The 27,725-nt window shown below is 36.3% G+C and overlaps 3 protein-coding genes across 4 annotated transcripts in view; 2 read left to right on the forward strand and 1 right to left on the reverse strand.

Moving 5' to 3' along the window:
• LOC108570453 (SPARC-related modular calcium-binding protein 2) overlaps positions 1-14,497 on the forward strand; it is a 29,258-nt gene extending 14,761 nt beyond the window's left edge. Inside the window, exons 2-9 of the mRNA XM_017932316.1 lie at positions 4,186-4,345; positions 5,103-5,474; positions 6,133-6,357; positions 13,254-13,334; positions 13,488-13,721; positions 13,809-13,981; positions 14,079-14,244; positions 14,328-14,497. Coding sequence (XP_017787805.1) covers positions 4,186-4,345; positions 5,103-5,474; positions 6,133-6,357; positions 13,254-13,334; positions 13,488-13,721; positions 13,809-13,981; positions 14,079-14,244; positions 14,328-14,416 — 1,500 coding nt within the window. The 3' untranslated portion in view covers positions 14,417-14,497. The remainder of the gene's footprint in view (positions 1-4,185; positions 4,346-5,102; positions 5,475-6,132; positions 6,358-13,253; positions 13,335-13,487; positions 13,722-13,808; positions 13,982-14,078; positions 14,245-14,327) is intronic.
• Positions 14,498-15,559: 1,062 nt separating this feature from the next.
• On the reverse strand, positions 15,560-17,620 carry LOC108570507 (cyclin-dependent kinase 9). 2 transcript variants are annotated; one of them, XM_017932379.1, is made up of 8 exons: positions 17,584-17,620; positions 17,257-17,363; positions 17,076-17,160; positions 16,725-16,815; positions 16,476-16,642; positions 16,161-16,402; positions 15,937-16,084; positions 15,560-15,868 (listed from the first exon to the last, which is right to left on the reverse strand). In XM_017932379.1, exons 1-8 carry the CDS (start codon positions 17,608-17,610, stop codon positions 15,560-15,562), a joined length of 1,176 nt encoding a protein of 391 aa, XP_017787868.1. In that variant the 5' UTR covers positions 17,611-17,620. The 2 variants fall into 2 exon arrangements, with proteins under 2 accessions (XP_017787868.1, XP_017787869.1); XM_017932380.1 differs by lacking the exon at positions 17,584-17,620 and having other exon boundaries at positions 17,257-17,422.
• Positions 17,621-17,676: 56 nt separating this feature from the next.
• LOC108570506 lies at positions 17,677-27,515 on the forward strand. The gene is made up of 10 exons (XM_017932378.1): positions 17,677-17,735; positions 18,853-19,077; positions 20,450-20,575; positions 20,688-24,446; positions 24,513-24,885; positions 24,975-25,166; positions 25,245-25,781; positions 25,881-25,994; positions 26,082-26,201; positions 26,335-27,515. Exons 2-10 carry the CDS (start codon positions 18,884-18,886, stop codon positions 27,409-27,411), a joined length of 6,492 nt encoding a protein of 2,163 aa, XP_017787867.1. The 5' UTR covers positions 17,677-17,735; positions 18,853-18,883; the 3' UTR covers positions 27,412-27,515.
• Positions 27,516-27,725: the final 210 nt, after the last annotated feature.

A 27,725-nucleotide genomic window follows, 5' to 3' on the forward strand; every position in this document is an offset into this window, starting at 1 on the left:
TTATATTAATAGTAAAATATTTTTACCTACTAACTTTCGCGTCGAAATGTAATTTAAATTATGCAATACTTTCTGTGCGAACATAAGGGGTGTTCTAACACTTCTGATCGGCGATGTACCTCTGCATCGAACGTTGTTCGACGCTCGAATCCACACGAGCACCTACGCTGGTGCATTAGCGTCGAGCAAGCATAGTTAATGTCCAACACGGTGAAAATAACACAAAGAGGGCCACTGTATTACATGTAACCCAACAAATCTATCCCGCTTCCGCCGACAGCGTCGGCGTGATTACGAGAAAAGGAGATGATACGCGGTACGCATCTTAACAGCTTGCACTCGATTTAATCGCGCTACGTCCACGGTAAATTTCCCCCGCGGCGCAATCGCGATCCGGAAAAATAGCAGAGCGTACTCCTTCCTTCTTGCTCTGCAACACGGTCAATCGCTGTAATACGTAACACCTGCAATTAATAATGAAAGAAAAAATTGAAAAAAATGGAAGAATTATTCTGTGAAATACTCGGCTACTGTGAGAAAAACGATTAGACGCAGTGAAAATTAGATGAAAATGCAATCATTTTTTTTTTGTAAACGTGGAAAGAAAATTGAGAACTGTTGCATATTTCTGTGTAATGAAACGAAAATTTTAGTTGGTTCAGTCCAAGTAATTTCTCTGCTTTGATCAGAAAAGTATTCAATGCAAAATTAGGGGATAAAAGGAGTTACTTAACCCTTTCGCTGCGCAGATTCTATTGCGCAACACGCGTGGCGAATATTCGACCACGCTCACAAAATGTTTCGCATCGACAGTATCGTTTTAAAATTTACTTCAAATTAAATTACGATGGAAGTGCGCAAAGGACAAAACTCAAAAATTAAGTCACACTAGAAATACGTCAAAAAGATTCAAACAACACACTTCCAAATAAATTTTCAAAGTTCTTGCCTTACGAAACGAAAGGGTTAAAAATAAACGAAAAGATCGCCCGAAGAATTTCTCTACTGAGAAAAAAAAAAAGAAGGGAGAATAAAGAAGAAACTAGTCATTCGATGCAATCGGAGTAGAACAAAAAGGAAACGGTTATTTAAAAGGGGATAAAAGGTAACGAGGTATTTCTCTGGCAGTAAAAGAAACGATTTGACGCAATCGATCGCTATTACGGCACAATTTGACGGTCGCGTGCGTCGTTTTCTCGAACCGCGTCCGCGGTGGCGCCAAGGCAAGCAAACGTCGGAGCGCACGTTCGTCGATCGCGTTAGCATTCAACGCGTAGCCCGGATTATTCTACGCTACACCGCGTCGCACTCTGCCTATTACGCGTATATTGCATCGCGTTGCGTGCACGCGGCGACGTAACGCATTCTCGAGAACTACGCTGGTGCGTGCCACGATGGATCGGGCGCCACCTCCACTCCAAGGATCCCTCCGTAGATCTACGGCGATCCTTCCTTTCGTGGCAATTCCGTTAGAACGTCTGACCGATCCTTTTCACACCGTTATATCTCACTTTTCGATCGCGTCCCCCCTTTATTTGCCTATCAGAGGTTCAAACATTATTCGACCGGTCGACGTGAACTTTGATTTTATAGCTTTCATTGGGAGAGTCTGTCGCGTACAATACGTACGCAGTATGCTTATCATCGGTAACCCTGCGTAGGTAAACGTATTTTTTCATATTTGATAGATAGACCGAGTCGTTCATGACTACATTTTTTTAATGTTCTAGCTTTTCTGGAAATATGAAAAAATTGACCGATACTTATCGGAATCTTTAGTATTTTCAAAATTCTGAGATACAATTGTTTTTAAACTTTTTAACTTAACCTAATTTCGTTTAATTTTACTTTGGAACTTTTGGAGAATTTTAAATTGTTTCGAATAAAAATGAAAATTCGTTTGGAAGAAATGGGAGAGTGAAATTGGGCTCGGGTCAGAAATGACCCGGATTGCCTGGAAGGGTTAAGAAAATTTGTAATAAACTGAAAAGAAGATTCGTGAAAATCGAAATGAAGACAAAGTTCTAATTTTCGCGAGAAATGAAACCCAAGAGATATTCAAATATAGCTATTAAAGCAAATTGATAAATTCTTAAAGGAAATGTAATTTCATGTGAAAAAATTGTGTTCTCTTCTGTCGGTATCTTACCTTAAAACTTTTTCGATTTTTTGTCGTCTTCGCTCTTTTATTTACAGCAGTCTCAAATGTAACGTAATTTATGAAAAATGTTCAGTTTAATTGCATTATAAAATACTTGGAATGATTTATTATTCCGTATCGTACCTTTAACTCTATCGATTACGTTGATTGGAATAAGTGGTGTATACGCGAAAAGCCACGTAGGAAACGACAGCGAGACGACGGCAATATTTCACGGATGGTAATTAGTAGCGCATTTCTTGGTGATACATTCAATCATTTCAACGAGGGTAATTACTGACACGGTCGTGCTTTCAAGATCGTAAATCGGGTTTCACATTCCGCGCAATGCAAATGCATGACGTAACGATCCGAGGCGCCTCTTCTGATAGATTTGAGGCGCCTTCTTCTTCGCCGGACAGAGGCGCCTCCTCCGTGTTAAAGACGCCTCTGTTCCAGACTATTCCGGGTGAATCATTCGCGAAGTTGGAAAGAATTTCGATTCTGGAACTTTCGTGTCGGCATTTCTCTACCGGGCCATTTTTTATTCTATTAATAAATTCCACTTTTCACCGCCACGTTTTATTCTTGCGTCTTCTCCCGTATGATAAGATAACGTGTTACGTGTTTTGGGAAAGATGAGGAGTAGCCGACGATTGAAATGACGAGAAATACCTCGATTTCTTCATTTTTCTAAGAATTTCCTTTCCTCGCAATTTTAAAATCTTGGGAAAAAATTCAACTTATACTATTAAAATGTGAGGCGTAGGCAACGATTGAACAGAAAAACAGCTCAATTTCTTGATTTTTATAAAAATTTTCAATCAAAATTCAACTTAGATAAATTTTTCGATTCTTTTGCTCATTAATGCAATTAACACGGTATAGTAATAAAAAGTATGGCGTGTAGGCAACGATTGAACTGAGAAACACCTCGATTTCTTGATTTTTCTACAAATTTTCTTTCGTCACAATTTTGAAAGCTTAAAAAAAAAAAATTTTCTTTCTCAGTACATATTACGATTAGTGCAATATACTGTTAAACTTGGAGAGGATATTTCACGATCGTCTTTGCACAGCAGATCGACAAAACGACGGAGATTAAATGCTATTTCATTAGAGTGATTTATCTCGCAAGGTTAGTTCTTTTTCGAAGATTTCACCGTGTTAACCAGTCATTGGTTATAAGAAATGCGATTCGCAGACGCGCGTAAGAGGTCACGAAAGATAGCGTAAATGCATTAGCAATCTTCTCGGAACACAAAACGATGTGGATGGATTCGAGGAAAATCATGAAAGAATTAGTCATCCCGTGAAACGTCCGGCCAGTTTTAATTTTCATTCTTTCTTTGTCGTGTCCAGTTATAGGGAAGTCATAAAAACGGGAAACAGCGTTTTGTAACGCTGCTGCATTTCTGTTCACTGTATTAAGAGCATGTGTAAAATGACTCACGGTATTATTAGTCATCGTAGATGCGTGACATTTTCCAGGATATGAAATTCGAAAAAAGGATAGAACTCGATAAAAATGTGGTATTACTCAGTGACAGTCTTTTTGTTCCCTGAATTGTGACGATCGCGATAAGAAAAATTCAATTATTCTTATCATCTAAAAGTATTTTCTATAAGCTATAGAAAATATTTAATAATTGGCCTAAATAGCTACAAGTCATATTTTTCATTTCGAAGTATCTGGAATTTTCTCTTTTGGATCTATTAAAAAATATTTCTTCACTCTGTGATAAACTAAACTATTTTCTACGAACAAATGGACGCAACGCGAAACAAGTTACAAATTCAATTTTTTTTTAATTTCTGACTTAAACCACTTTCATAATCATCAGCACAATTAAATATCGCGTATTATACTGCTTTTTAATTAAAAAACAACCTTGTACGAGTATTTCAACGTGTTGTTTAAACAACGTCTAATCGATCGTTTGGCATTGTATTAAGAAAAGATTGACTGTACGTTTTACGTTGTCGTAATAGCGAGTTGGACGTTTAGCATACTTATCGTGCATCGTGTGGGTTGTGTGTTTTAGGAGGAGTGCAGGAAAAGGATAGCTGAGTGTACAATGAGTGACGGTGCAAGCACACCGGTATGTGGGAGCGACGGTGTTACGTATTCGAGTCAGTGTCGGGTCATCTCGAAGCAGTGTCAAGGCATGTCTATTCTTATCAAACACACTGGCCCTTGTCCAGGTAGGATGATACATTCTTCTCGTAACAATGTTAGTAATTATTACTACACCTTCGCTGTATAATCATGCCTCGTGCAAAACTCTGCCCGAACAATGCTGAAAATATTTTTAACGTCGCTGTTTCTTCGAGATTAAACGCCGAGAGATCAACGATTAAGAATTTCCTCAATTTTAGAAAGATGATAGAAAAATTCGGCGATAGTTGAAACTCGAAATTTTTGTTTAAACAAATATGTAATATCTTGCTGAATTATTCATTATTTAACAAATGTGCACGAACACTTCAAATGAAGGGTTCCATACCTAGTTGCAAGTACCATTGTAAATAATTGATGCTGCTATTAGAGCAATCTTAGCACTTCTCAAACAAAAAAAGGAATTTAAAAAAATAAAAAATATTTTGCCCTCATTTCTACATTTCTTGAAGAATAATTACACGAAAGTTAAGTACAACATGTCCCTTCCTCTTTCTCTTCCCCTGAAAATTTTACTGTTTGGTACTTGAAACACTGTGCGTTGGAATCCTTGAGCATCTCTTAAAATTCGTAAAGTAGAGAGATAGAAAGCTATATTTAAATAACCCAATTATCAGAGCAATTGTTAAAGGAACATCTTGCAGCGAATCCTTTCGTCCCCTTCCTTGAATATCACCGTGACAAAAAAAAAGAAAAAACTGTGAAACGTATCGAAATACCTGTCTGAAGCTAAAATGAAAAAACGTCTAACGAGGAACCACATGATTGAACCTGTCCATCCAGAGACACCGGCGTGCTTCTCCGCAAGACTGACCGCCAGGCCGGGTGCACGACCAGTCTGTCGTCCGGATGGCACTTACAAACCGGTGCAATGTCACGAGGAAACCGGGTACTGTTGGTGCGTGACGCCGCAGGGCAGACCGCTGCCCGACACCTCGGTAAGACACCAAAGACCAAGATGTTTGAAACCTGGTCCCAGATCTGCTGCTTCCACCAGGAGCGGCCAAAGGAGGCGCTCGCCGAACTGGAAGCAGCGAAGGCAGTACAACAGCAAGCACAGGAATACGTGTGATCGAGCTGAGAAATCCAAGTTCAACGGGAACCTGATCGAAAACTTCAAGATCGAATACAGGCGGACGAATATCTCGGCAGACGGTGAGAAGAGACAAATGATACGCCTGTGTTCTTACAGCTGGACAAAAGTCCTTCGTTGAACCGGTATAACGATAGGATTAACCCTAGCGCGGTGTTCGGGTCTTTTTTGACCCGTCGCTTTGTTGGTTTTTTAATAACTTTTAGTGTTATCGAGTTTGTGTTCTTTTGACGTTGTATCAAATGGTTATTGTCTAGGTTCGTATGGCGTGCTGGTAACAGAAATTATTACACCTTAGATCTTCGGGCCGAAAGCGACCGGAAGAACGCACTAGGGTTAAAGGAGCTGCAAATATTGAAAAATATTTTTTCAACACTCTCTATCTCCCAGTTTTCACTGGAAATCGTACGCAACATTTTTACTTTCATTTTGTTTGAAAAGAAGCACAGAAAAATGATCAGAAACAATGTTAAGTAGATGTAGTAAACGAGTATACAATAATTCTATTGAAATTGAAAAAGGAATAATATTGAAATGGAGAAGAAGAAGGAAAAGATTCCATAGTTGTTCATTTATTAAAATTCTTAATGTTTTTCCATTTACCGAAGATAAAGTCCAGTGGAATCCTCGCCTTCTTCTTCCTCCTCACTCGTTTAATTAAAGATCGATTAACTGTGGTAGAAAAAAAATAGAAATATTGATTGTTCGTTTGTTCGACAGGTGACAAAAACGTGGAACGAGTATTGTCGTGGAAATTTCTAACGCTCGACAAGAACGGGGATGGCTACCTGGACAGGGCAGAGTACAAGGAGCTGAGAAGGCTCGCGAAGAAGGCGGTAAGGCCGAAGAAATGTGCTCGCACGTTTGCCCGCACGTGCGACCTAAATCGGGATTTGAAACTCTCCAGGCAAGAATGGGGTGCCTGCCTTGCGAACGACTTCACTCGTAAGTTTAACACGTGGTGCACGTGCTTCTCACACGATAAGAGGGAGAATCTCGAGGACCCCTTTTGGCCTCTTGGACGATGCTTGTGCGATCCTAACGATCTTCGATTCTTTCGTTCAGCTTTAAACTATATAGATACACGATCGTTTCAGAAGATTTTCATGCAGTTTCCAACGAATGAAGTTGATCTGAAGAACAATTACTTTTTTTTTCATCTTGCTCTTGTAAAGTGAATCGATCTTCGAGGCTATACTGTCAAACTCGAACTGCAAGCATCGTTAACTTCGTTGTCCTAGTAGACGAGAGTTCTCAAGGTCACAAGCGAGGTTGTTGCGTGCATAAATCAATTTTGAACACGGCGATATTTGCAAAGCGGCGCCACGCTGTTGCGCCACCAAAGATTGTCTCTCTAGGATCGTCACTTGGATGTACAGGACGATTCTAAATACCGGAACAGAAATTTTCTAATTCCTGTTTTGAGCGAATGTTAATAATAGTGATGGAAAAATTTCGATATCATTTTTCCCTTCTTTTCTTTCATCTTTCGCTGCTTCCTTTACCTACATTTCTGATGTTTCATTTTCTGTACTTCAAAAGAATCTTCCTGTAAGTAATTAAATAGATCAATTCGAAGAAATTTTTCCTCAAACAAAATCTAGTTAAGATATACAAACTTTTGTTTAGAAATGTAAAAGTTGTCCGGTTTTTTAGAACCATCCTGTACAATCTCGCATACCATCGATGCCAGATGAAAATTCCTTTCGCAAATGTAATTCAGAATCCCGCGGCGCGGCCTGTTCTTCGTATAATCCGTTCGTCAAGAAACGAAAGAAAGGATCGAAGATCGTTGTTTCGCGCAGGAATGGAACATCGTGTGATGTTAACCCCGATTACTACCACCGTCCGGCCGATACACGATCCGTTATCCACCTAAACGAACAGATAGTTCTTTCGAAATTCACCGGACAAATCCAACCCGGTGCAATTTTGCGAGAACTTCGTTATAAGGAACTGATTAAAAAAAAAAAAAAAAAAAAATTATAAAATGCCCCGGCGGGTGTGTAAATTCGTAGGAGATACGGTTTTTACGATCGATCGTAAATCGGGATTAACATCACTATTTGTATTTAACGCTGCCTAACCACGCGCTAATCTATGTACTCGCGTGGCATTGCAAATCGCCTACGAAGCAATTACCGGCTCACGGTGCTCCTTTTTCCTCATTTTCCTGGGTGAAGGTTGAAACGCTAGATCTCGCTTTTTAAGCACCATCGCTACTCTACTCACGAATCAATCGTCGTACTTACCTACACGAAAAATCTTTCTCTATCGTTGTAACAATTGTGATAGTAAAAGAAAAGAAGAGAAAGGAGAGAGAGAAAAGTGTACTGCAATGAAATGTAAATTTTCTTACCCGTCTTTAATCACCGATGATTAAATTACAAGCATATGTAGTAGAGAGATATCCTGTATATACGGCTTATTAGTTACGGCACGATAATCTGTTGTATCGCGTTTTACGAGCGGATAAAGCAAGATGTCTGTTGCAAAAGAAGCGTAATTTATTCGAACGTGAACGCGGGGGTAACAGAGAGAGGACTCTCGAACACGCTGAACGTATCATAGTTCCATCGTTTTATTAGCCCCTCTTCGTTTGCAACGATCTCCATTTATGTATGAACATTCACCATTCCGATTGAAATTTCGTTTTTTCGTTCGACGATCGTTTGACATTTTAATAAACCGCGTGCACGCGCGAGATAACAAACGTGCGTGTGTGTAAGTACGTAGCGCGTACTGTAGGTATACATTCGAAACGAAAAATCGAAACGAGAGGGTGTCCCGCGGCGATCCTACGGTTTATTTCCTCCGGACAGTTGCGCATATTTGCATAAATGCAACATACGCGAGCTTTTTTGCCTCGCAGGACCTCGAAGACCGCCGCTTTTCTTTCGTGCATTCCTATGGTGTCTTCATGGCGTGTGCAGTCCGCTCGCGGTTGCGTTTCGTGGTCGCTCTGTGCGTAGAATTAATTCCTACGGACACGCGATCTCATGGAAATAACCCTTTCGTTCGGCATTTTGTTGCGATCTTTCGAGTTTCGAATTGTTCACATTGTTCGCGTTTCGCGTCAATATCATTGATAAGAGGTTTTATGGAATTTCATCAATTTTTTAACACGTATGAAAATTATTTTTTTCCTCTGAATACTGTATTTTTCTTATTACTTCGTTATACATAGTCGCTTGCGAAACTCTTCGAGATAACTCCTCTGTCGTGCATATTTCGTCTTCTTGCTGTTCCTAGAAAAACACAAAATTACCACTTCATCGTTGCATTAAGTGTCTTCTTATAGAATCTACGAAGTCTCTTACGAGCTGTGTCTTTTAATCTTCTTAACATATTTAATTTTCTTTCGAATACTTTGCCTTACGAGTCAGACTCGCAGCGCAGATTTTGGTCTTTTAATTTTAACTTTCATTATAATTCATAAGATTGAGGATTACCAAATTTAATTGATCCACCTAATACAGTACTAAAACAGTAAATAAACTTAAAAGATCATAATGCAAGGGGTTAAAATTCAAAAGCTCGAGATCGTAACTGAAGTTGTGTTACTCGTAGATCAACTCGTTCGATAATCCACTAATGGGAAGTGAAGGAAACGTTGTCCGTTGGTAGAAAGAAATTGTGAATGGCATCGAGGAAACGGCAGGCACCAAGGAGTAGCTCGGTTGCCGGCAATAAATAAAAATGTTGCAAAGCGTGTCACTTATTGCGCGTCGTTTGAGGATAATACCGGAAGATCGTCGTCGCGGCCGTCGTCTCGGCGTCTAAATCGTGAGTATAAATTACAAACGGTGGCCGGGACAGGATGTCGCGCACGCCAAGGGCCGTCTTCTATAGCCGGCCCGCTTAACATTCGTGAATCCTGCCGGAAGTTTGCCCACACTGCGACCGGCTACCGTGGAATTGAAGCAATTGACCTCGTGTACATGCTCCATACGCTCGCGGTTAGGCCTACGAGAATGACCGCCCTCGCGACTCGTCGCTTCGTAAATCCGCGCCTACGCGAACTACAATGAAGACTATTTCAAACTATCCATCCGTAGCTATCGCGCGAGCCTTGAAAAAAAAGGAAAAGGTTCAAGCAGAACGAACGATCGACGTACGATTAGTTTCTGTTTTATTTCGTTCCCCGCTTTCTCGGGGGTAGATACAGCCAGTTTGCCAATCTGATCGCGTTAGTATTTGCATCGTATCGTTTATTTCGGCCTGTTTAAATTCATTTCGAACGAGATCTTGTGAATTTGAATTACATCGGGTTCATTTGATAAAAAGTGCTATTTTAAGGGAAGATGAAATTTTGACGCGCTGAAGAGAAACTGACGAGGGTAATATAGTATAGTTTCGTGTTATTTAATAGTTGTGCATTTTGTAGATTTGCACCTTCTTTCATTAGGAAGTAGATTGGTACCCAAAGGGTTAATATGATAAAAAGTGCCATTTATAGAGAGGATAAAATTCTGATGCATTGAAGAGAAACTGACGAGGGTAACATAGTACAGTTTTCTGTTATTTGATAGATTCTTACCTCTTCTCATTAGGGAATAGATAATCTACGATCGATTTCCTCGTTGATCCTTTGGAACGAAGGGAGTAAACCTTTAATAATCAGCAGGATATAGTAACGAGAGAGGGTAAAATCGTTAAGATACAATTGAAAATGATCTTCTACATATCACATTCTACATATACCACGCCTGAAATTGCTGCAATATCGCGACCTATGGAGATTCTTAAGAATGAAAGAATTAGACGCTGCTAAATTGAATTCCCGTGCATTTGTCTACTGTAGAACGCTTCTTAAATCTCGTGCTTCTTATCTTCTAAAGCAGGTAGTTTTGCATCGGTGCGCAAATGTTGGAGTAGAAGCACTGGTAGATCGGTCGATACGTAGAATCGTGGTCAATTGCATGTCAAGTAATCACGTTCGACCCAGGATTCTTCGGTATCGACTCGTGTGACCCGGTAATAATCGAGTCTTATAACTTCCAGTTGTCGCTATCTGTAACTTTGTGTAATCACGTTTTCTATCATTCCCCTGGGTTCTTCGTAGAATTTCCTTCGCCTCTGCTCACGGTTTCTTCACAGAGAATGTACAAAGGATTAAAACAAAAGCCAAGAGAAAAAAAAAGAACACGATTATCACACTCCTGGTACACTGCAAAATAACCCCTCGTGCACGGACGAGCATGCACCTATTGAATCCTCGCGCTGAGGTGCCTTAATCGACGCGTATAGATCGCAGGAATTTAAGAACTGCCCTCGGAGAAAATGTTTAATTGTTATTCTGAGTAACTTTGAATCCTAGTAAAGCTCCAAGACTCTGAGAAATTATTATCTTTGAACTCTGATAAAGTTCCGAGACTCTGAGAAATTATCTTTGAATTATAATAAATTTCCAAGGTTCTGAAAAATTAGTTTTGAATTCTGATAAAGTTCCGAGACTCTGAGAAATTATCTTTGAATTCTGATAAGGTTCCGAGACTCTGAGAAATTATCTTTGAATTATAATAAATTTGCAAGATTCTGAAAAATTAGTTTGGAATTCTAAGAAACTTCCAAGACTCTGAATTCAGTCATTCATCATGGTAGAATAGAAAACAGTGAAAAAACGAAAGCACGATACCTTCATAAATTAGAAACAATTACTTCGTAACGTGAAATATCCAAAATTCTTAAAATTAAAAAAACAAAAAGAAATACAATGTTTGCAATCTGAGTCCAGAAACTTTTCCATTCACAAAATTATCATCGGAAAGCAATTTTCAAAGTGTTTCCTCCGAGTGCACGTTTAACGTGTCCATAGCATGATCTTCAATTAAACGACACGCCCAAGAGCAGCGCATGAACCCCCACGAATTCCCCCTGACAATTTGCTACCATTAAAAAAAAGAAGAAAAAAAAAACAGAAATCATGGAAGAAAAAAAAAGAATATATAAGCTAAAGGGAAAATCTTCCGTTTCGAAAGAAAAAAAAAAAGGACAATAGTTATACTCGTAAACGTAGTTTTGTTACACGTAAGAACACCGGAAAGTGTATGGGGTGCGCGCGAGAGAGAGACTGCTGCCTGAGAACTCTGTTGACCACCCTATTCGATGTTCGCCACCGCTCGCTGCACTGCTAGCAAAACCTGCGATGCGCGAATGACAAAAAAACATTGTACATATAGGTAAGGCCGGTCGGCTGAGTGACATCATTGTTATCATTTAGTACGTTTGTTCTTGTCGCTGAACCCCGCAGACGAGCGCCCCGAGGTCCCTGAGGCCCAGAGGACCCGGGTCACGGACCAAGGTGAGTCCCTAGTTCTGCACATCAAAAAAAAAAAAAAAAAAGAACAGCACTGTCACGTCATCTCCGCGTATTTTTCATTCATGTTGTAAACATTTCTTTGCTTATATCGTCGTGGTGGATACTATTACCCAGTTACGCGGATTCTTGCGGATTTAAGAAAAAGGAAACATTCTTTGAAATTTTTTGATCGATAAAGATTTCAATTTTTTATTTCGATATTTTAATTGTTTTTTTTTTGAGAGAGAGAGAGAGAGAGAGAAATGAGAGAGTATAATAAAATGTTCAAATGTATTCCACAGGCTTCCGTTGATCGACGACCACAGTCGTTTTTGCTTCGAGAAAGTTGCCCAAGATATACATGGAGTGAAAGAGATTTACGAAAGAAGAAGTTCGCAACCTAATTGTTGCAAGTTTTTAAACGATCGTATCGACACGTAAGACGTTACGTTAGCACGAAGCAGAATTGACTGTCTACTGTTTAATTGACATTGATTGCTTCATAAACTGTGCGTAACAGCGTGGAAGATGTTAAATTGCGAAACATTTCCGTCAGGATATTTTATTCGACGTGTCTAACAGGGAATAATATTCACTTTAGAAATATTTCCTTTTTCTTGAAATCGAACGTTAACGTGTCAGACGAAATCCGCAAAAGTCCCCGTAAACGAGCTGGTAATAGTGATTTTACTCGAAGAAATTATTCTCACTTGATCTTCGTACACTTTACGCGACTAAAAATGATACATAATTTTAGAAGGAAGTGTCAACTTCCACCACGGTAAACATTTCAATTTGTCGAGCTGTTAAAATGTCATTTAGAACCATTTAAGTGTATTTGTACAGTTTCGTGGAACGGTTGAATCATTTTAAACGATCAACGTGGCAATGCTACTTTTTATAAGCATGTGCTAGTCCACTGATTCTTATCGATAAAAAAAAAAAATGAAATAAAAAAGAACGATCTCTTTGCGATTATTTTCCTCTAATCCATGCGTCACCACCCATTTACTCATAATGATTGTATAGTGTAATTTTCTAAACGAGAAAAAAGTTGCGAAAATGATTTTCAAAAACAGCATATATCGTGTATTATACTCTATCATCCATAAAAAAACGCTTTTAATCTAATATCGTGCATGTACAGAAATAAAAAGAAGAAAAAATAAATAAAAAGAGAAATATGTACGTGTCTGTGTGTGAATGTTGTTGTTTGTCGGGTGGTGACGGTTTTTGTCAAAATTAAAAAAAGAAAAAGAAACGTGCAACGTCGTGATCACCTGTACGTGTAAATACGAGTCTCTTTTTTTTTCTAAATTAACCGCTGCATTAACAGATCGTACGAAACGATCGCAAGCTGTACAGAGAAATAATGTTCTCGCTGTGTACACTGATCCGGGATAAAACGTTTCTAAAAAAAAAATGCGTTTCCCTTGTACATAACGATTAACATTGATCTCAGAATTCCGGTGAAAGGGCCGATTTAGCTGATTGAAATGTATGAAAATTCCATGGTAATACTATTTTCTATTTTTCACAGTGTTGAAAGGCAATCCTGCCCCTGCGCATTCTCGACCATCATTCAACGATGATCCTATCGATACGAAAGAAGATAGCGATGGTAAATATTTGTTTTTTCAATACACTTCTTAGGTAGGATAATTGAAAAATTATATTTCTGGATAATTCAGGTTGAAAGAAATAGCGTTTTGGATCATTTTGACGATTCAGTGAAATTACAGAATATTAAATTATAAAATATGAAATTTTGCAGCAAACGATTGTTTAACGGATAGACGATCCGTATTAGAGGACGAGAGGCAACTTTCTCAGGAGAAATTTTACGTACCTGAATGCACACCCGATGGAAGGTACCACCGAGTGCAGTGTTATTCTGGTTATTGTTGGTGTGTATACCAAGATACTGGTAAACCAATTCCTGGAACATCTTCGAAGGATCGCACTCCAAATTGTAATCCAGTACCTACTCCTAGCAGACCTATGAAAGGTATCTAAGATAATACAGTTTTATTAGTCCTCGTTATACGGTAATTCACATAATGGTACGTTAAACGAAATATTTAATTGGTAATAGGTTGTCCCGAACAAAAGAAACAATTGTTTCTACGAGATTTAATGGACCTCTTGCAGAAAAAGATGAAAGCTTCCGGTACGGAATCAGATGAGACGACAGCTAAGTGGCAAGCTTCTAAAGAAGAACAAATAGCGACCTGGCATTTTGTCATGCTCGATAAAAATAAAAATAAGGCAAGGATTAAAATTGTTTTTTTTTTTATAAACAATTTTATAAACAATATTATAAACAATTCAATAGATGAAAACTATGAAGTATAATTGTCTTTAGGTTCTGGAAAGAAAAGAATGGAAAAGTTTCCGCACAATGATAGCAAATAACAGGCAGCTTCAAAGATGCGGCAAGAGACTTCCTAGATACTGTGATATCAACAATGACAGAAAGATCAGCATGACAGAATGGTTCAGTTGTCTAAATGCCCAACGCCCTACGACGTGTAATTATTCTCGTTGAGAATATTTTTAATTTTGCAATGTTTCATTCTAACAATTGAAATCATTTTTTGTGAATTTATTTCAGCCGAGAGCACGGAGAAATCATCGACAAGTAAGCCGAGGAGGATGGGTCCGAATCCATTGGATCAATTTCTTAAGAACGACGATGATTAAAGAGTGTATGTGATATGAATGTGTGTTCGCCATTTCATCAATACGTTACAGTGATCATTCATCTAACACGCAGACCATAAAACGAGCAATGGAACTTTCAAAAGAAAGCCAGTTACTGCGTTAAAAGAATTTTATTTGTATTTTTATATCCGGTGATAAATACCACTGTCACATCATTTTATTTTTTAATATAAATCATACTTATCTGTACCTCACAGATATTGATAATTCAATAGTATATTTTAGCATAATAACGATATATACAGCTGTAAAAGCAAAAAATAACAAAGTATTACGGGCATACGATTTTGTGTACATATTTTTCAATTTTGTTTTTTGTCTAGGTGTTACGCACGACACTGCTTTCTCATGACAATGATAATGCAGACACGCGAAATTGGATGTACAATTGCTGAACGCTGTTAAACTCGCTAATTGTCTTGCTCTTTGTTGCATGAGTACTATAAGGAATTGTTAAAATTTAAACTTAGTTAATTTAGATTCGTACGTGTTTAAGATTTCTTTTATAATTATTAACTATATAACACTATTGACACGAAGATCATTGTAAAGTTGAAATTTGTTTATTGAAATAAATATTGTTTTGACATGATACACTTGCAAATCTGTCTTTTAAAACGACAGTTAGTAATTATTTTTATTTTAAACGTTGTTTTTAATAAATTCATTCTTATCTCAGGGAACGTTTCCGTAAATTGGCAGTAGATACTATTCCTTGCTGTTTCACAGTGGTCACGAGCGTTTCATTAATGTGAAAATGTAAGGGGACATTAAAAGATTCCGATGTGTAACGACTATAAAATTGAAAATAAGGTCTGTATAAAAATTTCATCCTTTCGTTCATAAATATCGAGCATTGTGTATAACATAGTACACAAATAACTGGAAAAATACTAAGCAAATATTTCTGAAAATATAAGGCTTAAATCAGGAGACTGCTTCTATTTGTACAAAATTTATATATATGTATAATGAAGAGTTTGTATAAATCAGACATTTAACTTTAACTTAAAATCTTAACGTTATGAATGAAGTCAAACATTGTATGGTTCACCAAAATTTTAAGTGATGAAGAGGATATGGATAGTAAAGGGCAGTCCACATGTGTCTGAACAAAGTATTCTAGAATACACGATCTTGGTAACAACTGTCAGCCATACTAGAACTAGGTTTCGCTGGTCCTCCAGGTACTTGATGATGCGGATGACGTATATGACCGGGACGTCTTGGTGGTGCTAAGTACTCAAACATACTTTGCGTATGCTGCGCTAACATTTTGCTAAGATCACAAGGCATTGGATCGGTCCAAAAAAAGTCGTGATTTAATGCAGAATCCGAATCATATCTTTTGGATGGATCAAGAATTAAAAGTTTATCTAACAAATCACAAGCATAAGGGTCCTTTAGATATGGCTTTAATCTGTCTTTGACCTATGGAAAAATGCTTGTTTTTAAACATAATTTACAATCATGTGTACTTTATCAAAAGTGAAGATTACCTTTCGTTTTTGACCTTTAGGCAAATCCATTTTATTAAATAATTCTAAACTTTCTACTCCAGGCCATACTTCTGTTGTTATAGAACCACATAATTGAGAAATTAATATAAGCTGTTGTTGTTCTGTATTCCCTTGCATTATAGGTGACCTACAGAATTAAATCATCAAAACATATACCTACATATTAATAAGTATTGCTAAAATTATTGGACCAATATATTGACCTAGTCCACATTTCAGCCATAATGCATCCTGCACCCCATAAATCTACAGGAGGGCCATAATTTCTATCACCAAGCAAAAGTTCTGGTGGTCTGTACCAAAGAGTAACAACTCTGTTAGTATAACGGTTTGGTTGACCATTTTTGTTTGCACTAAATGCACGTGCTAACCCAAAGTCAGCTAGTTTTAATATACCATTTTTTGTTATTAAAACATTTGCAGCCTTCATATCTCTATGTAAAATCTATTAAAAAATATGGAAATTAATGAACATTTACATTAATTGAACATTAATTATGTAAATTATATGCTTTTACCTTATTACTATGAATATAATAAAGACCATTTAACAATTGTTGCATAACTTTCTTAATTTCTCCTAAACTAAATTTGACATTCACATTTGATAATAAACCTGCTAGGTCATGTTCACAGAAATCAAATACAAGATAGAATGTAGAACGATACCGATTGTACTGAGTTGCTAAAATAAAATTTTCAAAATTACTCATGTTGTAGTTCTTACAAGAGATACAAATTGGAACATGAGAGCATAAAATGTTTACCTCGTGTTCTACATATTTCTATTAAATTGACTACATTTTCATGTTTTAGTAACTGTAATATTCTTATTTCTCTTAAAGCAGTTATAGGAAACTGTAAAAGAAATAGATAATGTTATATTGAATCCTAATGTTCCAAAGAGAGGTATATTTCAGATATTTTACTACCAGATATTTCAGAAAGGAGTAAGTATATTTTATCAATAGAAATACAAAGTTTTTGACGGAATACGGTAAAAGTATGATAAATTACTGTTTCTATATAAACATTTTGTATGTTTACATAATCAAAAGGTGTGGACAAAAAACGGAAAGAGATTCGTTAAACGACCGAATATTTGAACGTGTACATACCCCTTCCTTTTCATTGTCCATTAACACTTTTTTCATAGCTACGAATTTTTTAGTACAATTCTTATCTCTAGCCTTGAACACCTCCCTACAGAACGATCATCAGGATTGAGAAATAACGAACAGTTTTTACTCGTGTACAGTCATAACCTAAAAACGCGCGAAAGATTTAGATTAAACTTACCCAAAGGTTCCCTGGCCAATTTTCGCAACTTTTTCATATTTCGAGGATTCGTCGCAGTGAGGAAAGTCGAATTCTTCAATATATTTTTCCTTTTCCTTTGTGTTCATCTTTGATATTCATCAAATAAACATGACTGTTGCAGCACATATAACATCGTAGGCGAGAACTCATGATGGTCCATGAAGAATTTGACAGAACATTCTTGTACCTAACCTCAAAATAAAAAATTGATCTCGATCTTGCGCGTCACCTAGCGGAGCTCGCAGCAGACAGTCTCACGCTTTCATATTGAGAACGTTCGTCGCATATTTATGTCTTTTGAACAACAAACAAGCGAACGTTTGATAGTATCATACCGTTAATATCCGCTGAATTTCGTAGCGGACGCGTCGGGCAAAATGCACGAGAGGATTATGGCTCATAACACCGTATAATCATGATATATCCAGACCGGTGTTCAAGAACCGAAATAATGCGAGGTACGTACATATGTACGAAGTGCGATCAATAAATTATTGAGAAAGTCTTGTCAAAAATATATTTGAGAAGATATTCCGACGTTGTAAAGTACTGCACGAAAGTATTTAAATACGTCTAGAATTTCTTTTGAGATAAATATGATACGTCGAAACGTACTAACCCGTGTATGTTGCTCTTAATATCCGAAAGTAAGTCGTACTTAGGATACGTGCAAAGATGCATTAAATGACAGTCAACAAGGTGTGTTCGATCAATGTTTTTCGAAAATCAGGAAAGCATATTTTCTCAATGATGCATCTTCTATCGTATTTCGTCCATTATAACACGAAATTTCATTAACTAATCAATTGATACGACATTCGACATGCCTCGACACAGTGCAATCTCTTTCCGTTCAAATTGTGGATTCCTACTTTTAAACTGTGCTAGAATTACGCGTTTATTTTTGGCTTTTATATTTTTATTTTACTCCAGTTCACCACCTTATGTTGCGTATATTTATTCAAATATTTCACTCACAAACCCATATACGATTATACATTGAATTTAAGGTTAAACAATAAAGTAACACATAACATGCTTTCACTGAATACTATGTGCATTTTTGAAGATATTTCCGTGATAACGTTATGTAATAAGTTATAATCGAATATGCAGTTCTGTAAACTTTATAACATAATATATAACACGTATATCAAAATATATCCATCATTTATGTATTGAAGATACTATGAAAGGATTAGTAATTACTATGCAAGGGGTATCTGCTGTATTGACCTTGAAATTGTTACGTACTTTGTCAGCAATGCATACATTGAAGGAAGAATCATTAATGTCCTTTTTGCTTGACCACTTCTTTTGCCTTCTATACTTAGAACATTATTAATGTAAAATAGATTGAATTTTAAATAAAGAAAAGTAAACAATTAATACACAATATTTACTACAATAAATTTTTCTATATAAAGATTGTAATTTGTAAAAACAGAAAGTGTTAAATCTAATACTTGTTCATTATATGTGAATTGATGTTCATTTTAAGAGATGTTTATATATTTACTTTCATTTACATCTTCTTGGTTTTACCTTTGTATATGAAAATTTAATGGATTAAAGGTGAACAAGTATGAAACATTAAACATGTCTCATGGCTGGAGGCAGGGGCAACAACAAGCAAAGTGGAAATTTAGACAGAATACATCAATGGCTCTGTTGCCATCAGCTTTATGCTTCTGTCAAGCCTGAACTTCCTTCCAGTGAAACATTTAAAAAACATCAACGTATAGAAGAGAGCCGGATTGTTGCAAAAAGTCTTAATGATCTACAAGATAATATTTTGAGGTAAATTGATAACTAATATTATTTAATTCATACATCATTAATTGAAACAAAAGGAATCATTCATTCAGGACAATGTTAAAATTATTCATCAATTATTCTATATGATATGTGAGATAAAAAATATAAATATTTTTATGAACCTGTGCATGATGTATCTAAAAAATTTCAATGAATTACTTTCTGTTATATAATTTATTTTGTATAATTAATATGTATAATATTGAGTATTAGAATGATTTACATATTGTACAAAATCATAAAATATTACAAAGTTTTAATTTAGAAATTACTTATAGTCAGTTTTATTTGATTATGTAATATTTGTGGCATTTGTATACAATTTGTTTGTGTAACGAATGTTGAACTGTAACAAATGAGAATGTATCTGTATAAAGCAATTTATGTGTACAAAATATAAGTTCATAAATATATAAACTGAATAGAGTGTTTTATTGTAGCATATTTACGGATTCTTTGTATTGTGATCTTAACATAATACATGGACATAATATAATACGAACAAACCAGTGTATCGTTAAAACAAGAGCTCCACACTTTTACAAGGCTCTCAAGCCTTATTTTGTATACATTAACAAACATATTGATTGCATCATTGATAAACTGGAAATTTTTCATCATATAGAAGGCTTTGTGAGGTACTGCCATATCCCTAATCACTTACATAGAAGCAGTATCTATGAGATCTATATATTAGTTACATATTGCAGGCTACACCTACAATATGAACTCTTGTTTAACTCAGGAACATTTGTGAAAATATGCTTGCTCTTGAATAAATATGATGCTTAATACATTTGTTTTAATATAATTCAAACAACTGTAAATTTTCCTGAGTTAATATTTTTCAAATTCCATGTTTTCCTTTTATGCAAATTACAAAATGTTTATTTGCATGCATTTTGTGTAAATTATGTATTAAAAATATTTCTTTAATAAAATATGTTATATTTGTTAAACTATATAAAATTTGTGTTTTATCTGTTGTATTTAGATGTAATTTTATAATACTGCAATTAAATAGAAAGTTCCTTTTCTTGATAATTTTAAAAGTTATAAATTATCTTTACTGTGAACAACATAAAAATTGTAAAATGAATTATTTTGCCCGTATCATCATATTTTTTATTTTTGTGCACATACAGTTTCTCTGAATGTTATGTTCATACCTGTATAATAAATCATACTTTACTCTATTTACTCTATTTAACAGTGTACATTATGAAAACCAGCATGTAATACTTAATTTATCACTTTCAGAATAATTGTCATAGATTGCACATAATAGAGTAACATATATTAGATAACTTCTATTGCCACATAACTATTTTAACTATAGTTTATAACTTTTCAGGCTCTTATACAGCAATTCACACTTCTCAAAAGAAGAACAAGTATTGGTAAAATTTATTTTGAGTACTTGTACCACAAAACTTGTGAATGCAACCTCTGCTAATAAAGTATTAAACACCAATAAAAGGTTACAATTTATAATTATAATATTTTAAAGTTTATTTACATATTTAGATACAAATAGTATTTAAACATATTTTTTTTATTTATATTCATAAATATTTGTCTTTATGTCAAAGATATGTGGATTGTACAACACCAGAGTGTCATTCAAAAAGCATTGAATGTTCAAGAAATGTGAGAGAATATGCCACTGTGGATGTAAGTCCCACCATATCCGATATGGCTGATTCTGGTTTAGAAACTGGTTCTGTAAGTCCACATGAAAACACCACATCTGAGAATTCAAGCACTGACTTTGAGGAATTGCAAGTGACAGAATATACTTCTGGAAATGATGATTTAGATAAGATTCGTGCTAGGCGTATGCACAACAAAGATAAAAAAGTAGTTATAGACAATGAACGCTACAATTCAACTAATAATTATAACAGCTCATGTCACATAAAGGACTTAGTAGAATCAGGGTTGATGGAATGTGCTTCAAATGATCATAGCGCAACATGTTGTTCCTTCGATACGGAACAATCGCAAATAGATTCCTCTAGTTCATCTACAGAAAATGCTCAAAAAGCAAAGTTGCATACAGATGAAGTTTATCAGTATGAAAACCAAGTACTTAGCGATCCATTTTATGAGTCTGACTGTGGTAGTGATGAAAACGAATCGTTTGAATTTGTTACTCCCGACAACGCATCTTCTGTGAATACCAATACTGAAAAGAGATCTACGAAGGAGGAATCCGCGGAGAAGTCACAAGATGAAAAAATATGTCATTCCAGTTATTCCCAAGTTGAAAATGCACAATCAGAAAATACAAACCATGAAGTATCACATGATACACACAATCAGAAAAGTTCCTGTAATACAAGTAATTACTATTTCATCGACGCGTCGACTCTTAATGATGAAGTAGAAGTTCCAACTTCAAGTGTAGTTAAAAATCAATGTTACGACGAAAAATCACAACCATATGCTTCCTGTTCTTCTAAATATGCTGCAGGTACTTCTAACGATTTTGCTGAAGAGCAATGCTACAAATTTACACCTCTTAAAACAACTAATTTACAAACTGGCCATGAAAGAATAGCAGAATTTGAAAGGGAATTAAAGCTTACCGAGTACCTAGAACCGCTCACTGATACGCGGAAAATAAGAAGAAACGATTCTATGATGGAAGAAAAAATAAAGGCAGAAACGCATAAAGAATCTTTGGCTGTAGAAATCAAGGAAGCAGACAGCGGTGAAAGTGCACATCCTTCTCCTTGTCCTGACAATAATAAAATTATAAACAATGATCGGCATGTTGTGCCACGAGTTCATAACGAGAACGTTTCGAACGTAGTAACAGTGGATACTGAAAAAGAAATCATTGAGCAGGCTAACGATAAAGATACGAATTTAACGGACGATACACAACGACCTTCTCTTATCAGAAGGAATACGTTTGAGCTGGACTCAAATGACGAAAAGCTCTCGGTGTTAAGGCAAGAATACGAACGACGACAGGGAAATCTCGTGTTTCAAAATGCTATACCACAATATTCAGGACACCGTGTTGATGACGATTCATGTTTTATTCCTCCTGACGAATCTTCTATTCCGATAAGCAACGTTTTAAATAAATTTACGATGGATGTTCAAATTCCAACTGGTAGTCAATATCATACAATGCCATATCTTCCACTGGATAATGGAAAATATGAGATCAATCAGACGCCACCAGAAAATAATAATTCTCTGCAAAGTAACAGTAGAACCAATATGATTTATCCGGTAACCAAAAGTGCTAGTGACGAAGTTGTCACGGATTATCATACAGAATCGGACAACGGGTCAGGTAACTGTAGCAGCAGTTTGCCTGTTACGTTAAGTTGCATCATAGAAAAAGATAATAGAACTGATACGATAAAGAAAACTAAGTGCGACGATACTACGCCTATTATTTCCGGCGGTGTTAGCACTTCGGACTATTCTAAGCCCACCGATAGTCCTACTGTGCGCCGAAAAACGGAATCTACACCGATTGTTTCAGGTGGTTCTGTTATCATGAACGATCCTGACGCAAGAATGAGACCCTCAAGAATGTCTTCTTCTATGACTGCATGGGTTGTTGATATGAGCGATTGTAATAAAAATGATCCCAAGTCGTTAAACATCACTCATGCAGGAATGTCACAAAGTTTTTCAAGTTCAGAATGCGTGAAGAAACCGATAAGAAAAATAAGCAGTCACGAAAAGCACGGCAGCTTAGGATTTTTCGTTAATTTGAAAGATATGGATTCGAAACCTATTGCACAGCAACAAACTTATCAAACAGATAAAAAAGAGCAAAATGAATGTAGTAAATCTTACTGCGAATTTTACGTTGATATGTCTAACACAAGTAACGCGCCGAAAACTAAGAAATTAGACGAAGAGGTAATTCCTGTTAAGTCTGAGAAACCTATCGAACCTGGCGATAAGAAAAATATTTTTTCTATGTTTATCGATTTGAGCGATTCACCTAAGAACAAAGATAACACTGTACAACATTCTCACAGGCGAAGTTTCTCCACATTCTCTGACAAACAAGTGGAGATGAAGTTGGATGATACAAATTCCAGCGAGAATAGTATTGCAACAAGGGAAACTCAATTGTCGATTGAACAAAAATATCTCAGAGAGAAAGCTAAACCAAGTGTCTTCATGTACATAGAGTCTGACTCTCCAGTGGTGAGAAGAAGAACCCTGTCTTCGTCGCGGCCAGCGTTTAAGCGACATTCGTGGAACGTCGACAAAACGCAAGGCACCAGTAATAATAATGGGCATGTTGCAAAAGAACTGATGTTCAGAAAAGAACACAAACGCGCACATAGTCTCTCTGTGGATCGGGGAGACTTGAAGAAGCTACAAACAAAGCCCAGTTCTTCAAGCCACTCTTTGAACGACACAACGAAGCCAGCAGAATGTGTTACTCAAAAAAATTCTAAACTTCTTCAAGAAGGTAACAATGGTCCAAATAACATGGACACATCTTCAGAAGATGTATTTGAGTTTGATGTAAGGGACACGCCTCCAAATTCCCACGTTGAAGTGATCAACGAGGAACTTCGTGTCAGCGTAAAAGAGCACGAGTATACGGAATTGAAAACCGATAGAACCGTAGATAGTCTAAACGCTACCGATGCTAAATACGAAGATGAATATTCTGAGACTTCAGCGTGGGAGAAAACATGTACCGAGAGCACCGAAGGGCAAACGCGTAAAAGCGAAACGTTCGATATCAGTAGCGGTAGTGGTCCATCGCCTGATAGCGATAATCATGATTACGAATTATCCGAATTATTAAACGGAGAAGTGCCAAACATAAATCGACCCCAAGTGGTTCCTGCCGTAGGTAGTAAAATATCGGAGACACATAAATCTTTAAACGAAACGATTAAAAAGATTGAAAGTGAACTGAAAAGTCCGGATTATGTGAAACCAGAAACAGTATACGACAAACAAAACGTAACGTCAAAGAAAAATGAAAGGACCATGGGACATAATCTAAAGTCAACATCTTCTAACTTTGTTCGATTATCTGATTTAGATAAAACACCTGTAATGTCTCTTTCGACGGATGTGTTGACCGTGAAAGAAGATAGAAGTACCTATCGTATGTGTAACAGTATACCAGAGACTTCTTGGATCGAAAGTAAATTAGTAATGTCCAGAACAAATGGATCTGTTAGACCACTTCCTAGGAAATTTACATCGGTCATGAGCACATCTCTACCACCTAAACAAAAGTCTCCTCTTGAAGAACTAACAGGGGAATATGACGGAGAAGGAATTATATCAGAATCTGATTTGAGTAGTATGCAGAGTAGCATGGGTCGTTCTGGCGCTGGTGTGTAGTTATTCTTTTATAATAATAAAAATGAATAATAAATAATAATAATAAATAATAAAAAATAAAGTAGACCATACAATAGATTAGGGGAAGATTTGTTGAGAATGTTCTTAGAGGAAATTAATCCAGATGTTACGATTGATGTAGCTGGACGTCGTATAAGAGCTCACAAGTGTATATTGAGTTCTCGTTGTCAATATTTCGCGGCGATCCTTAGTGGCGGATGGATCGAGAGCGTAGGAAATGTTATTTCTCTGCCTGGTTATTCTTACGATGCGGTACATTTTGCACTGTGCCACATATACAGCGGAGAAAGTAATATACCAGATACTATAAGTATAGTTGAACTAGCAACATTAGCTGATTTGTTATGCTTGGAAGGTCTTAAAGAAATTATTGGATATACGCTTAAAGTTAAATATTGTCATCTATTTCATAAGGTATTTATAATTTATATCTAAATAATTCTGTAAATACAATATATTGTTATTAACATAACAATTTATGTATTATTGCCATTACTTTATAGCCTTGCCAAATATGTGCCGTTGGTGTATTAGAGTGTATGCCTTTAGCAGCAGCCTATGGTCTCGACGAAGTGTATCGAAAATCTCTTCGTTGGGTAACCAGACATTTCGTACGAATATGGCCATGTAAGGCATTTGCTACGCTTCCAAAAGAACTTATGGCAAAATGTTATCATCAGCATATTGTACATATGGTACGTGTTATTTGATGTATATAATCATTTATTTTTAAACCAAAATAATTATCTCCTTTTTCCTTTTATTGTAAATAGTCCACGGACAACGTGCTTCAAACTATGATGGATTGTGATAAACTGCTCGCGACTTTGCCAAATGTCCGTTGGGCTGAACCAGTCTTCAGAATGGTCTCAAACTTGTTGGAAACTTCGGTGAAATTTTTGTCAGATAATTTCGCAGGAGTTTTAGGAAACGAAAACTTCCAATCTCTTGGTCGAGAATTAACATGGAATATTAGTCGATTGGAGGATAATTTCTTGGCCGCTTCCGAACGTTTACCGCCTGAACAAGCGTGTAAAAGTTACTCGAAATTGCATAAAATGTTAACTTCGGCGCAACAAGACGAAGCTCAAGAAAAAATAAAATGGGGGCCTTTGTTCATTGACTTTTTGAAGAAAATTCAGAGTCGAGTGGAAAAATGCTTGGTTAGAGACGCAGCACGAGCCGCAAGGACTACAACATGGTTGAAAATGGACTTGGAGCTCCGGCGTAGAATACAAGAATTAGCTTGTCTTGTAATATTACCTAATGAAACAGTAAAACGTCAGTCAAGGCATTCTAACTTCTTAAAGGTAAATAACGTTATATAATATATGCACAAATTATATTTTGTTGCACATTTGTTATCATTAAAATTTTTACTCTTCTTCAAATATACTTATTTCTTATAGGAACCCAGACCAGCATCAAGTCGTTCAACAACCACAAACAGAAGTCTGGATTTGAAACGCGTAAAAATGGTTATATCTGAACACAATCATAAAACTTTAAAACAAATGGCAGCGGTTCAACAACAACAACAACAGCAGCAGCAGCAACAACAACAACAACAACAACAACAGCAGCAGCAGCAACAACAACAACAACAACAGCAACAACCGAAGAAAGTTCTTAATAAACCAAAAAGTGATCCATTGGAACGTAAAGTGCAAAACGATAAACCAACTACTACAGAAACAAACAGGCCAAAGTCGTGGCCTAATAAATTAGAGGTAATTTTTTTTTTCCACATTTTTAATCTTCCAAACTTTGTTTCAACATTTCCACGGAAATTTTTACGCAAATCAAATTATATTTAAAATATTTAATGTTACCATTCAAAATTGTTTATATGTTAATTTTTAGGTAAAATCAAGGTATTTAGAACCTAGAAACAAGTCTGTTCCAAAAGAAACCCCGCAACCAATACATCTGGAAAAAGTTATGATACAGCAACGACGAAAAATAATGATTTCGTCTTCAGACTCGTCTCGAACATCTAGTCCGGCAATGAAACGCGCTACCGACAAAAAACCATTAGCTAAGATAAAATTGCCCATAAAAAAAGATGTAAAGGCTCTTTCTTCGGATAGTTTAACAGAATCCAATGCGAGCAGAACGAATACCAAAAAGGACTCGATCAGTAAAAGTTGCGGTATTACGCGTCCAGAATCTCCATCTTTTAAACAAAAAAGTACAGAAATAGGCTTATCTGTAGATTCGTTAGCAGAATCGAAGAATAAGCCTGCAACAGTTAAGAAGAAGACTAATAAGATGGACACTTCGATGTCCACAGACAGTCTTATGACTGAAATAACAACAACGCCCAAGTCAAATACATCAAACAAACTTTCTCCAACTTTAGGAAAAACAACGAACAAAGTACAACTTTATGACAAAGGGGCAAAGAAGAATTCACCACCGATGCAGCAAAGAAGCCCGCTTACGGCAACAAGAAGACCACGAAGATCTTTAGAGTGTTCGACCGCAGCCAGTAGAAGCAGGGCTGCAGCTATTAGCGCTTACCATTTGCGAAGAAATCTTCTAGATGCTGCGAAAACGCCGGATATTCCAAGTAAGTCATTGAATAACGTGTCGTGCAAACCCGTAAACACGCGGCCGGTTACGCAATCTACAATTAATCATCCTAACGTAACGAGAGAAAAAAAGGAAGGAGTGCCGAATCAACAGGGCTCGGAGAGTCCTAGCAAAAGATCTTCCCCTAAATCGTCTGGCACTAATAAAATAAACAAAACTACGGTCACTAATAAAAGGACAACAACTACTACTAAAACCTCTTGCGATGAAAAGGTTAAAAATAAGTGCCATAATGGGGAAGTTGCAAAACAACCTACGGTGGGTTCTAGATCGGGAACCTTTTTAAAAGATGAACCCACAATTCTTAAGAAAGCAGATATTAAATCTTCTCAAATTAACACTTAAATTTATGGACTGGTCGGTATGTACGTTTTTGTACGTACATAGCGCCGTTAGTTTTACGAGTATACATATAAAACTATTGTCTTTAACCGCAAACGTGATAAATCCAACCGCGAAATCGTACTATGTGTAAAAATAGAATTATATATAATTTTAATTTAAAGCAAGTTGCAGTTGATATAATCATCAAAGGGAATATATTTGAAATGCATTTATTAGATATATAGAAAACGTGCTATGATTTTGTTGTAATGTTAAAGGTACTTATAAAATGAAATATGGCACTAGGAATATGCAAGTTTAAGGCTATTTAGTTC

The sequence above is a fragment of the Habropoda laboriosa genome, unplaced genomic scaffold, assembly GCF_001263275.1.
Source record: "Habropoda laboriosa isolate 0110345459 unplaced genomic scaffold, ASM126327v1 scaffold84, whole genome shotgun sequence".
Classification (NCBI taxonomy): domain Eukaryota; kingdom Metazoa; phylum Arthropoda; class Insecta; order Hymenoptera; family Apidae; genus Habropoda; species Habropoda laboriosa.